At 36.4% G+C, this 14,581-nt stretch overlaps 1 protein-coding gene across 1 annotated transcript in view; it reads right to left on the reverse strand.

Moving 5' to 3' along the window:
- The window catches only part of CPNE8 (copine 8), a 268,313-nt gene that overhangs the window by 224,877 nt on the left and 28,855 nt on the right, over nt 1-14,581 (reverse strand). Inside the window, exons 2-3 of the mRNA XM_049882814.1 lie at nt 4,653-4,693; nt 2,957-3,003 (exon numbers count right to left, since the gene is read on the reverse strand). Coding sequence (XP_049738771.1) covers nt 2,957-3,003; nt 4,653-4,693 — 88 coding nt within the window. The remainder of the gene's footprint in view (nt 1-2,956; nt 3,004-4,652; nt 4,694-14,581) is intronic.

The raw sequence follows: 14,581 nt of genomic DNA on the forward strand, positions 1-14,581 counted from the left end.
CAGCATTTATCAAGCTCAAGGAGCTGAATTCAAGCCTCAAGTTGTAATACTGAAGGATTCTACTGCGACACTACTGAATGATGCAGGATGCGTAAAAGAGGATGGAAAGAATACACAAAGTCATTGTACCAAAAAAATTGGTTGACATTCAACCATTTCAGGAAATAACATATAATCAACAACTGATGGTACTGAAGGAAGAAGTCCAAGCTCCGCTGAAGAGAATGTTGAGAAACAAGGCTTGAGGAATGGACAGAGTAGCAATTGAAACATTTCCAAAAAAAGATGCAGCGCTACAGATGCTCACTTATCTACATCAAGGAATTTGGAAGACAGCTTCCTGGCCAACTGAATGGAAGAGATCCATACTTGTGTGCATTCCAAAGAAAGCTGATCCAACAGAATGCAGAAAATATCAAACAATATCATTAATATCACATGGATGTAAAATCTTGCTGAAGATGTTCAAAAATGGTTGCAACAGCGCATCGACAAGAAGCCGCCAGAAGTTCAAGCCAGATTGAGAAGAGGACGTGAAAGAAGGGATATCATTTCTAATGTCAGGTGGATCATGCCTGAAAGCACAGAATACCAAAAAGATGTTTACCTGTGTTTTAATGACCATGCAAAGGCATTCAACTGTGTGGATCATAACAAATAATGGACAATATTGCAAAGAATGGGAATTCTAGAGCTCTTAATTGTGCTCATGTGGAACCTGTACACAGACCAAGGCACAATAGTTCAAAGAGAACAAAGGGATACTGCATGGTTAAAAATCAAGAGAAGTGTGCATCAGGATTGTATACCTTCACCATACTTATTCAATCTGTACACTGAACAAATAATCTGAGAAGCTGATGAACAAGAATGTGGCATTAAGATTGGAGAGTCATTAACAACCTGCAATATGCAGATGGCTCAACCTTCCTTGCTGAAAGTGAAGAGGACTTGAAGCACTTACTGATGAAGATCAAAGACTACGGCCTTCAGTATAGATTGTACTTGAATGTGCAAAATAAATTCTCACAACTAGACCAATAAGCAAAATCCTGATAAATGGAGAAAAGATTGAAATTGTCAGAATTTAATTTTACTTGGATCCACAATCAATGTCTATTGAAGCAGCAGTCAAGAAATCAAAGGACGTATTGCATTGGGCAAATTTGCTGCAAACCAAACCCAAAACCCATTGCCATCAAGTCAATTCTGACTCATAGAGACCCGATAGGACAGTGTAGAACTACCCCATAGGGTTTCCAAAGAGTGCCTGGTGGATTTGAACTGCCTACCTTTTGGTTAGCAGCTGAACTCTTAACCACTGCTGCAAAAGACCTCTTCAAAGTGTAAAAGTGAAGATGTTACTTCGAGAATTAAAGAGAGACTGACCCAAGCCATGGTATTTTCAATCACCTCATCCAGATGCAAAAGCTGGACAATGGATAAGAAAGACCAAAGAACTGATGCCTTTGAATTATGGTGTTGGCAAAGAATATTGAATATTCCATGGACTGTCAGAAGAATAAACAAATCTATCTAGGAAGAAGTACAAACACAATGCTCCTTAGAAGCCAATGCTCCTTAGAAGCAAGGATGGTGAGACCACATCTCACATACTCTGGACATGTTATCAGGAGGGATCAGTCTCTGGAGAAGGACATCGTGCTTGGTAAAGTAGTGGGTCAGTGAAAAAGAAGAAGACCCTCAATGCAATGGATTGACAAAGTGGATGCAACAATGGGCTCAAGCATAACAAGGATTGTGATGATGGTTCAGGACTAGGCAGCATTTTGTTCTGTTGTACATTGGGTTGCTGTGAGTCAGAATTGACTCAACAGCACCTAAGAACAACAACATCGAACATAATAACCCAAACCCATTGCCATGAAATCTGTTTAGATTCATGGTGATCCCACATGTGTCACAGTAAACTGCACTCCATAGCGTTTTCAACAGCTGTAAGTTTACAGCCTTTCTTCCACAGGACCGCTGGGTGGGTTTGAGCCACCAGCCTCTTAGTTCACAGCTGAGCGCAAACCATGCCACTGTGGAACAACTGCATGTATATGTGCAGAAGCAGGCAGATATGAGAGGCTGATACTCAGTATTCCACCGACCCTGGCCCCCTATCAATAGGGAGAATTTTTTAATTTTTTTCCCCCATTTTTGATAATAAATTACAGTGATCTATTCTTACCCTCTAGCTCACTAATGTGACACATTGGTAAAATGGCTGGCTGCAAGGCAATCTGTGGCAACACATAGCACAACTCTCACTAGGCCACAGGGAAATCTAGCCAGAAACTGTAACCTCTTTATATCAGAGCACTAACTTCCTGAGATAACTAGCAACTACAGGCAGATGGAAATGTCTCTTATTTAAATACTTCCTTCCCACTCCCCAAGGATCAGTCTTCAATGTAAATGTAGAGATATTCTAGGGAAAAAAAATTAAAATAATTCTGCCTCCTTGCTTTTGCCTTATTAAACAATGTATATTTATATTTGGAAACTGAGCTTGTATTTATTTTCACATAATAAGCTATTAACTTGCAAAAAAGAAGGTGATATTTGATATAAAGCACCAGACATAAAACCTTTCAAAGTGGTATTTTATGAAAATCGGCAGTTGGCTCTACAAGTGAGACTAAGTTCACAGACTTAAATTATGTAGGTAATCATGTCAAATAGATTGCAACACATTAAGTTTACCTGTGATTGAGGAAAATACAAGTTTCAAAGCTAGAATCTTCCACAGGAAGGTCATTAAACACGCCAAACATTCAGGATTATTAAAAACAAAAGAAAAAGATACCTTTTATGTAATAAAAAAGCAGCTCAGTATTTGGGTTTAAAAAAACGTAAAATAACTAAAAGCAATAAAGTATCACCTTTATCAAGGTATAACTTATACCTTTCTGTACAGTGACTTTTTAAATTTTGTTTTAATTCTTACCTCCCTCCATTCTTTATTTCCAGTTCCTTGTACATATAAGACACAAACTATAAAAGATAAAAAATACATGTTATATATTTATAAATTTCTTTTTTAACACCAGCTGTATGTTTATACACACACATAATACAATTTATTTTCCAACTGTCCAAAAGCTACAACACAGATTAATACCTAGTTCCTAGTCTTACCCTTGTAAGACTAATAAATTATCAAATGACTAAAAATTATCATAAAGAAAGAGAAAACAAGCTCTATCAGGTCTTGAGGACTTAATGTGCACTGAGCTGGGTACATAAATATAAAAATTACTTGCTATTGCCTTCATCTAAATTATGCTAAAGTATAAACAAATTTAAAAACTACACTTTAACAGTTATTAAGCATTTCAGTATGTTATTACACATAAGTCCCAAGGTACCTAAAGTGCTCAGAGCCATAACAGGAGAGACCACCACCAGGGATGAATCATACTCTATGTTTAATATATGTAACTCCCACCATCTGTACTAATAAACAGGTCAGAAATCATCTCTACCATGAAAGGAAGTCCAAAAAGGGAGATTAAAAGTGTTCAGTAAAGATTAACCAAAAAAAAAAAGCAAAACAAAAACCCATTGCCATCCAGTCAATTTCGACCCATAGAGACCCTATAGAACAGAGTAGAACTGCCCCATAGGGTTTTCAATGAGTGCCTGGTAGATTCCAGCTGCCAGTCTTTCGGTTAGCAGCCAAGCTCTTAACCACTACACCACCAGGACATAAAGATTAAGGGATAAGAAAAGTCCCATCTAGTTGTCAAATAAACTGATTATTTGCCTACAAGTTGAGAATTTTTTAATACTCACAAATTGTGATGCCTTTTTCCCCAATGACTACTTCAGGAATTCACCTAAGCCCTGACAAAAACCTTTCTTTTGTATTTAAACTACATTTATTCCTGCATTTGTTTTGAAGAGATGGAGAACTACTGAATAGCAATTTCCAAATATTGCAAAATTTGGAAACACTAACTGACTTCTACAATTAATTCTGCTGTTTTCCAATTCAAACCTACCCTTTTGACTTTTCTAAATTCTCTCCAACTTTCAAGATCTCTAATTAGGAATCAAAAATTGCAGTTCGTAACAGATGTTTAAATTTCACTGGGTTGTGTATGTCTTTATAAACCTTAACTAAACTTGCTACCATCCAGTCAATTCTGCCTCACAGCACCCGTACAGGACAGAGTAGAACTGTCCTATAGGAATTACAAGGAGCGGCTGGTGGATTTGAACTGCCGACCTTTTGATTAGCAGTCTGAGCTCCTATCCATTGTGCCATCAGGGCACTTTTATTTGAAGGTGAAAAAAAAAAAAAAAAAGGTTCTCTGTAACTAAATCACTTAAAATCATGGTCCACTGTAATTGTTACTATTTCTATCATCATATGGCCATACCACAAGGTTTTAATTTCAAAGTGAGCTGTCCTATGTTGGTGTCATCTGCTTATTTTCAGAGTGCGAAGCAACTCTCCCTTTAGCCATAGTACCACCATGTAGATGAGCAGCGCCCAAGATTTGGGACCATCCCCCTTCTTCCACTCTAGGCTTTAAAACAAATATTTGAACAAGAACAGTGACTTTCATACAATGCTTGCAAAAATCAAGTAGGTAAAGTAAGTAGATTATTTTAAAAAGCAAGCTATAGATACTTACTTGGATCAGATTTTGAAAATGTGTCTCTGTCCAGGAGATTTCTGTTGAATAAAACAGAAAATGTTACATGGAAAAATAAGGCCAAGATATTTACTTATTAATATTTAAATACACACACATATATATTTTTATATAAAATATATATATATATATATAAAAAAAAAAATATGACTAAATAAAAATTTAGGTCTGCCTACCCTGGTGACATAGTGGTTAAGAGTTTGGCTGCTAATCAAAAGGTCAGCAGTTCGAATCCACTGGGCACTTTTTGGAAACCCTATGGGTCAGTTCTACTCTGTTCTATAGGGTCGCTATGAGTCAGAATCGACTCAACAGCAACAGGTTTTTTGTGGGGGGAGTGGTTTATACTTATTCAGACTGAATATTATTAGAGTATGGGGTTTAGGGGAACTTGCATTTCAGTTAGCCAATAACAAGACTCTCCACATTCAAAGATTATGACCTCTTGGAGAGAATTAACTGTAGTTTTGATTTTCTTTTATCCCCTCATTAATGAATATATATATGCTTAGAAATGTTTCCTGACTTGAATTGTGAGCTGTTACTAATACAAAATTGTTTGAGATTCAAAGCACATGATCACAGTTGTCCATACAATGAGAACATAATAGTGAAGCATCATTTATTGACATTTTTTGTCACAACAACCGTGATGAGCTTCATGTTGCTATATTGGTTGGATACACCCGGGTGGTTCAGTGGTTAGGTACTAGGCTGCTAACCAAAAGGTTAGCAGTTCCAACCCACCACCTGCTCCATGGGAAAAAGATGTGGCAGTCTGCTTCCATAAAGATTTACAGCCTTGGAAACCCTATGGAGCAGTTTTACTCTGTCCTATAGGGTCACTATGAGTTGGAATTGACTAGAAGGTAGTGGGTTTGTTGTTTTTGTTTTGTTCTGGAGAGGGGTGGAATATTGTGTTTGGAGAATTTAAGATGGATGTACAGACCTTGTTTGAATATTCATTTCAGTAGAGGAACAGACTAAAGAGGTGGAAAAAAAAAAAAAGAGGTGGAGAGGGTCATTATTAGTACCTACTACTTCTTTTTTTTTTTTTTTTTTTTACAGATAATTCCATATCCACGACAGGAAAAAATCAGAAACTAGGAAAGTCTGAATTCCTCTGGTACAGAGGTATCTTGTTACCCTCAAGGGTAGTAAATGCATTCCTGTACTTTATGCATAGAACGATGACCACGAATCATCCAAAGATTTAAATTAAGTTCAGTAAATTCTGATTAATAAAGGAGGCATATATTTTTAAAAATTCCATCTAAAATATTTTTTTAATTAAAATGATAACTTGGAGCTACACCCTTATCTGAAAAACCTAAGGCTATCTAGAATGATTGATTACTTGAACGTTCTGAAAGTTCAAAGTTATACTTCACACTTATACTCCATAAATTTATAACAGGTAAATTACATTTCTATGTTTAATTCTTATAATAGAAATCTCAGGTTCAAGGTGTCTTATTCCTCCACCAGGACAACTACTCATGTGCATTTATCTGGACTGCCCTTAATATTTGAAAAGGTTTTTTTTTTTTTTTTTAAGGAATATGACATACTTTATTTCAACTTCTCAATTTACTATTTCCATAGAGTCATTGAGAAACAGAAAATAAAAATGTATTCAACAGAACAATGCGGCACAGACAATAAAAAGAGATTATGTCTTGAACAATTCCTAAAAAGAAGAGAAAATAGCAGACATATTTATATTTGAAATTAAGTTAATTACAAACTGTTAGTCAGAAATCAAATTAAAATAATCCCTCTGTCCCCAGAGAAGACACCATCATTCCAGCAATGGTTGACAAACAGTAAATTAAAACATTTCCTTTTGAAAAACTACTGACATAGTACATTTATAAAGGTGGTTCTCCATTTAACTAGAAATTTCCCAGCCCTTCATGTGGCTCCACTTATGGCTCGTTAAGCGTCCTAAGAAAATGTAATTAAGCTCCTTCTTTCAGAGTTCATAAAAATCAAGGAGACATGACAGTGCAAAATATTACACTGTTCTGGGGACTCAAAAACTATGTTATACATATAGTTAAACGAAAATGTGATTCTGTACATTACTTACCTAAAATGAATCTACAATTTTTAACCATAAAAACAAAACGAATTTCTATCAACACTGACAAAGATTAATATTCTCATTCATAGACTTTACTGGTCGCCTTGTTTCTTCCAGCCATTACAATCCATGATTCATATGCTAAGGTTAAAAACAAAACAAAACTTGGATCCTTTCTTCATAAATCAGTCCTTGAAATTTGCAATTTAACTTTTCCAATTGCTGTTTGACAATAAATTTAATTTATACTTTGGTCACATGACTATGCCAGAACAGACTATATGTGACTAGACTGAATTTCCAAAACATTGCTTCATTCAAACATACCTATCTAAATTTGTTGAGAATAGGCAAATATTCTTATAAGTACTCTGCAAAGGACCAGTAATCGTTAAAATGCACAACCCAGTTTGGACTTATGATAAGAATGCAAGATTTTTACCTTTTCAATATTCTATTAGAAACAAAAGCACATGCACATTAAATAAGGTAGATATTGTTATGGATTGAATTGTGTCCCCCAAAAATGTGTATCAACTTGGCTAGGCCATGATTCCCAGTGCTGTGTGGTTGTCTACCATTTTGTGACCTGATGTGATTTTCCTATGTGTTATAAATTCTAATCTCTATGATGCTAATGAGGCAGGATTAGAGGCAGTTATTAATGAGGCAGGACTCAATTTATAGGATTAGGTTATATTTGAGTCAGTCTCCTCTGAGCCTAAAAAAGAGAAGCAAGCAGAGAGGAGAGGGATCTCATACCACCAAGAATAAGTGCTGGGAGCAAAGCTCATCTTTGGACCGAGGGTCCCTGCACTGAGAAGCTCCTAGCCCAGGGGAAGATTGATGACAAGGACCTTCACCTAGAACCGACAGAAAGAGAAATTCTTCCCCTGGAACTGGAGCCCTGAATTTGGACTTCTAGCCTCCTACACAATGAGAAAATAAACTTCCGTTTGTTAAAGCCATCCACTTGTGCTATTTCTGTTATAGCAGCACTAGATAACCAAGACAGATATTATTGTTAAGCCCATTTGGTAAATAAAATAAACTGAGGCTCAGAGAAATTGAGTGAATAACTAGAAGCAAACAGCCCAGTTTGGGATAATCTAGTGGATAATCTAATCCTATTGAATCTGATTTCCCTGTTCAGTACAAAATACTATAGTCTGAAGAAGCCCAGTAGAGAATACTCAGAAAACTACAAGTGCTGGAAAAGCAAAATGCCTCCAATTATATCTGTTGGTTGAGCCATGAGATTCCTGTTCACAGACTTAATATAAAAACAGATGTTGCCTACAGAATTAAGGAAGAGAACCAGAAAGAAGGGGAGGGGGAAAAATCTCATTGTAGTTCTCCATAGGAAATATCTTTGTTTTTTTTACGAAGCACTTTTTAATGCTTTAATTAGGTTCCAAGTTAACAATTTCTACACAGATACTCAGTGACATTGGTTACGTTTTTCCACAATGTGTCATCAATCTCATTTCTCCCATTCTGGTTGTACATTCCCAGTGCTCTAGTTTACCTTCTCACCTTTGGTTTGGTTTGGTCCCTTTACCTTCTCATCTTTGGTTTAGAGCAATTTTTGACGATTTGGTCTTATATAGATGAGTTTTTAAAGGAGCACGTTACTCATGGGTGATATTCTTTTATTTTATGAACCAACCTGTTATTTAGCTAAAAGATGACCTGAAGGGATAATTTCAGCTTAAGGTTTAAAGAGTATCCCAGGGCAATAGTCTTAGAGAGTCCTCCAGTCTCAACTGATCCAGTAGGTCTGAACATTTTAAGAATTTGAGCTCTGTTTTACATTTTTTCTCCTGTTCTATCAGGATCTATCTTTGTGGCCCTGATAAGAACACTCTGTAGTGGTAGCCGGGCACTATCTAGTTCTTCTGGTCTGAGGGTAGATGAGATCGTGGTCCATGTAGACTATTAGTCTTGTAGCATGTGGTCTAGTTTCTTCTCTGAGTCTTTGGTTTCCTTCTTTCTCTTTTGTTCTGGGCAGTAGAGACCAATAGTTGTATCTTAGGTGGCTGTTAGGAAGCTTTTAAAACTCCAGATACTATTCACCACATTGGAATGTAGAACATACACTTTGTGAGCTGTATTATGCCAATTAACTGAGTTGCGCCATGAGACTATGGTGCTAAGCCTTCAAACACAAAATACATTGTATTTTTCTGTAATTTCTTTTCAAGAGTTTACTCTCCTCCTTATTTTGGCTACCACTAGATTTGTAGAATAGAAGGACTTGTTCTGGACTTTTAAACCAGTATTGAAGTTCTACATCATGTTATAAAATTCTAGGTATCCTAGCTCAAGCAAATGACAGTTCTGTGGAAAGAAGAGTAGGCTACTTATAAAAAAAACTGATGAGAGGTGTGTTGTAAATCCTAATATCTGCCTGTGGGTAATGAGGCAAGATTAGGTTATGTTAAAGAAGATTAGGTTATGTCTGTAATGTTAATGAGGCAGGATTAGGGTGGGATGAAACAGGCTTACTCAGATCACAGCCCTCATCTTATGTAAGGGGAAGTTTCCCTGAGTGTGGCCTGTATCACCTTTTACCATACAAGAGACAAAAGGAGAGAGAGGGGAGTAGAGAAGAATCTCAGTAGCACCAAGAAAGATAAGCCAGGAGTGGAGGACGACTGGGAACCTCCAAGAAAGCCAAGGCACATGGAGATTTCCAAGGGATGCCAGGATGACAGACGTTAAAAGGAAACAAGGACCTTCCCCAAAGCTGACAGAGAGAGAAAGCCTTCCCCTAGAGCTGGCTCCCTGAATTTCTACTTCTAGCTTCCTAAACTGTGAGAGAATAAATTTGTTTGTTAAAGCCGTCCACTTGTGATATTTCTGTTACAGCAGCACTATATAACTAAGACACTTGTATACAATGTGATTGCACTGCCAGGCATATAATGGTACAGTACTCATATCACCTACAACACACAGGTCTTGATAGTCATAATAAATGTCTATGTTACTATCTTATGTATGTACTGTACTATACTTTCTATCATTATTTTAATGGGAACTTTCCCTACTTACAAATAAAAAGTTTACCATATAACAGCGTATGCTTCAATTCATAGCCAACAGCAACCCTCTCGTGTATCACTTGTCTCTCAAGTATTGTAGCATTCTCTCTCTATTTAATTTTCTTTCGAAAATATTACCGTGAAGTGCATCATGGCTCCCAAATGCAGCAAAACCAGTGCTAGTGATAGCAGCAACAAGGGACAAAGCAGAAGTTATCGATTTGGAAATGCAACAAAAGGTATCCCATATAGCCTTGCTAAGTATTTAATATGGTGTTTGCACAACACCCAAATCACATAAAGTCCTATTTCACAGAATGCATCATGGACATTAAATGACGCATGACTGTACTATTCAATCCTCATATGATCCCTTATAATAGAGGCTGACGTATCAAGCTACCATCCCTTGATGACACAGCAGTTAGCTCATCAGATAACCCCTGCCTGCTCTGATTTTATGCTCACCAAACCTCCTACTGATTTTAAGATGGCTTCCCTCATAGTTATTGCCACAGAAATTGCACCAACTGAATATAACCGTTTTCTTGATTATTGTAGTTTTTAACTATCAATTGGCATTCTGAGACCCATACTGAGTAGCCAGCTGGCCTCTTAAAATGACATCTAGGTTTGTCTTTCTTTAGCTTTAAAACAGCAACATTTTTTAAAGCTCAGTGCAATTCTCCAAGTATTTTTCAAACAAATACTCTGTGCCCAAGACCTAACTATGTACTACTGATGGCGCAATTCATATTAAAGACTTGCCACCTTTTTTTCAAGAAGCCTGAATTTTACTGGGAATACAAAATTTACATAAATACTTAAATACAATATTGAAAGGTATCCAAAGTAACAGTTTTTATCCAAAGTAACAGTTTATTCTGGGAAGAAGGACTAGTAACCTAAAAACAGCCAAACTGACCCATTTACCACTTTAAAAAAAAAAAAAATCAGGTACAATGGTTAGCTTTTATCCCAAATATTTTTTAAAACATATTAGAAAAAAAGCAATTTTCTAGTTGCAGATATATAATTAAAATCATCTAGAGAAATGCATATCTTGAAACAAGTATTTTATTTTTTAAAAGTCAAGTACCCTTTTCTATTATATCTATATATGAAGAAGCTTTAATAGTAGAAAATAAAAATCTCTAAGTCTTCACAAGTAAAATGAGCATATGACATGGTCTATTCAATACAAAAAGTGATTTGTAAGTGAGAAACTCAAAGATTGCAGGCTAACGGGCAACCCTTTCCTACTCAGTAAATGAAACCACCTAACAAATATTATTCATTAGCAATGTAGCAAATACTGAACTTTTTTCAAAAAAAACCTTAAAAAGGAAACAAATACCATTATCCTACTAGAAACACAGTTTCGAAAAGAAATTCTACAGGCGATGCATTCTGAATTTTAAAATAGTTTCAGAGTAAAGACAATTTTATTATTTGTAATCTTTTAAAGCACAGATTTAATAAAACATACAACATACTTGCTTTAGATAATAATTCCTCAAATGGGAGGTATGAGGTGAGTTCCAAAAGCACTGCCACTTGTGGCCAGCAGAGCTTAAACGGCCCATAACGGGACTCTACTTCTGGACCTAAGTGGAATTGTCCTACTGAATTTTCCAAAGGAATAAAAACATAGCTTATAAATAGAGCCAAACAAGCTCTATCACTTTACAAACATCGTCCTGCATAAATTCTCCACATGTGAACAAAGAACAGCACCTCTGTATCATATGATCTTCCCTGCAAAGTGTTCCATTATCAATCAACAAAATGATTCTGGGTTTCATTAAAATTTAGGAAATGACTTAAGGGCCTTTTATTTACTTATTATTCAGTATAGTCTCAGGACCACTGACAGCCTGTAAGGTCTTTACCAAAAAGTGCTTAGGCAGCCCCAGATCCTAGCACAGGCTTGCACAAAGCAGGGCCCCAACAAGTGCCTGCTTTATGAATGAACGAATGGTTTTAGTAGCCCATCACAGCCTCACCTTTTTCCACCTCAGTTATGATGAAGTACTCAGTAACAGGCTAGCAGAGTAGTAGAGGAAGATGGCACTTGGGGCCTTCGCCCTAATAAGCAATCCATCAACTGAAAACACCTGAGAATGACTGAGCTGCTGGGATTGTAAACAACCCCCATGTCACCAGACCACGCCCAGGGCTCTTACCTTAGACATTATATTGTTTTATGGACTTGAATTAGGAGGTTCGTGGCATAGTTTTTTTTAATGCACCTATGCATAAAACGGTTTTCACAGTTTTTTTTAATAAAAACAAGAAAATCAAAACTTTTTTTTTTTTTTAGCAACTGAAAAGAAACTTAACAAATCTATAGAAAGGATTTGAACACAATATTTAATTCTCTCTGGTTCGTTTTTTTTTTTTTTTATTTAGTCTTTGAACATAGAATATCTCCGGAAATTTAGCACAGAAACTTGAGGGAAAAATGTCTTCCCCAAAACTACAATTTTTATGACAAGAGGAAACAATGCGCACAGGCAAAAAGTAAAGTTTTAGAAATGAAAACAATTACTTTGAACTCGAAACTTATTGAAAAGCCAAAGTCAGTTTGAAGCTAAAATATCAAGTAATTCTGAAAGATATGATCTTTGGAAAATATTTAACAAGATTATCTGCCTTTCAAGAAAGAAGACTTTCAAATTTGAAGTTTCACAAAAATTCCACTCAACGGCTTCCTCAGATAGACTAAGCATACAGGTGGAACATTATCATAAATGGCAAATATTATCCCACAAAAACTGAGGCTAAAATAAGCTCTAAGATATTTTTCAGTTTTTGCTGAAATTCATTGTTTAAAATATTTATTTATTAGAACTGTCGAGCCGAAAAGGTCAGTGATAAAAATACAGTTTCAATCTTTGCACGTGTGAATTTAGTTTAGATATTAAAAGAAATTTGAGAGGAAGACAACTAAAGGTGAAAAGTTTTAGGCTTCTCTTGGGACATTCTATTGTGATTGATGTTCTTGGAAATTACTCAAAAGGAAGGCCAGGCTCTATCAGAATCTGACCCCTTAGAGCTCTGGTTTGCCTGAAATCTGAGGCAAATGGAAGAATACACTGGTGTGAAGTAATTTATGGCTAATTCAAGGGTCATGGGGAGGTACAAGCCTTACGGGCTGGGCTACTAACTGAAAGGTTGGCAGTTTGAACATTTGTTAATTAAGAAAAAACAGCTTACAGAACCAATACCTAATTTTCCCTGGAGAAGAGAAACATAACATCTATGTTAAAAAATGTGGAAAGAGATTGAGAGCAGGATATGGGTCTTAAAAAAACTAAAACTCATGTACAAAATTAAACTGATTATCTTTCTCCCAAATCTTGTGGCTCCTCTTTTTTCTATCTTAGTGAATGGCACAATGCGGTAGGCAGAATAACGGTTCCCCAAAGGTAATCAGGTCCTAGCCCCTGCAATCTTATCTGGAAGCTTACTTGGAAAAAGAATATTTGCAGATGTGATTAAGTTAAGGATCTTGAGCTGGAGAGATTATCCTGCACTAACCCTGCAGGGTTTAAATGCAATCACATGTATATATGAGGGAGACAAAGGGCTCTGCATTTCCACCACAGATATACTGAATCGGAATCTACGTTTTAACAAGATACCCAGATTATTCTTAGGTAAGAAAAAATAAGAGAATTAACTAATAAAATATTTCAAAAATTATTAGCATAATTCAGTAAAGAAACTGGAGGGGTAATAAACACACAACAGTCAATAATTTTCACTGTAATATACAGTTTTCAATCAATTAATAATTATTCTTGCCAATTTGGGCTTTTTTGGTAGTTGCCTGTTGCCTTCAATTGCTGAAGCAGGTGAGGGCCATGCAGCTTTCTTTCAGTGAAACCTCACTCTCAGAAGGTATGTTACCATGAAAGCAAGTTTCAAACAAATTCCACCAAAGGAAAAAGCATTCATCAGCAAGCAGTACCCAAAGCAGTCACACAGCATACTTTATAATAAATTCAATCTAATTCTGCCTCTCTGTCCTTTCAGGCAGTCCAAACAGCCCCTTACGGCAGATGTGACAATATTCTGGTGGCAAGGTTCATCTAACTTTCTGGTCAGATAAGTCTAGAGAATCCTCTAAACACCCTGTACTTGCGACACCACTCCAAACAGCATAAACACTGGACTGGCTAGATACATACACCCTGTTCACTTGTAGAGTATAGTATTTCTAGCCAATCCACATATCTTCTTTTATAATAGCTCGTTGAGATGTAATTTATATACCACAAAATTCACTCTTTCAAAGTGTACAATCAGTGGTTTATAGCACATTCACAGAGTTGTACAACCATTGTTGGGTGCTGTCAAGTCAGTTCTGACTCATAGCAATCCCATATGACAGAGTAGAACTGCCCCACAGGGTTTTCTTGGCTGTAATCTTTACGGAAGTAGATCTCCAGGTCTTTCTCCCACAGAGTAGCTGGGTGGGTTCAAACACCCAACCTTTTGGTTAGTAGCCAAGTGCTTAACTCGTTGTGCCATCAGGGCTCCTTTGTACAACCATGATAACTACTTAATTTTAGAATATTTTATCACCCCCTAAAGAAACCCTGTACCCTTAAGTGATCATTCCTTTACCCTGTCCCCAGTTTCTGATGACCACTAATATACTTTCTGTCTCTATGGATTTGCCAATTCTGGATATTTCATATAAATGGGCTCATACACTATGTGGCCTTTTGTGACTAGCTTCTTTCACCTAAAGGTTAGTAGGTGAG

The sequence above is a fragment of the Elephas maximus genome, chromosome 4 (genome assembly GCF_024166365.1).
Source record: "Elephas maximus indicus isolate mEleMax1 chromosome 4, mEleMax1 primary haplotype, whole genome shotgun sequence".
In the NCBI taxonomy this organism is placed as follows: Eukaryota; Metazoa; Chordata; class Mammalia; order Proboscidea; family Elephantidae; genus Elephas; species Elephas maximus.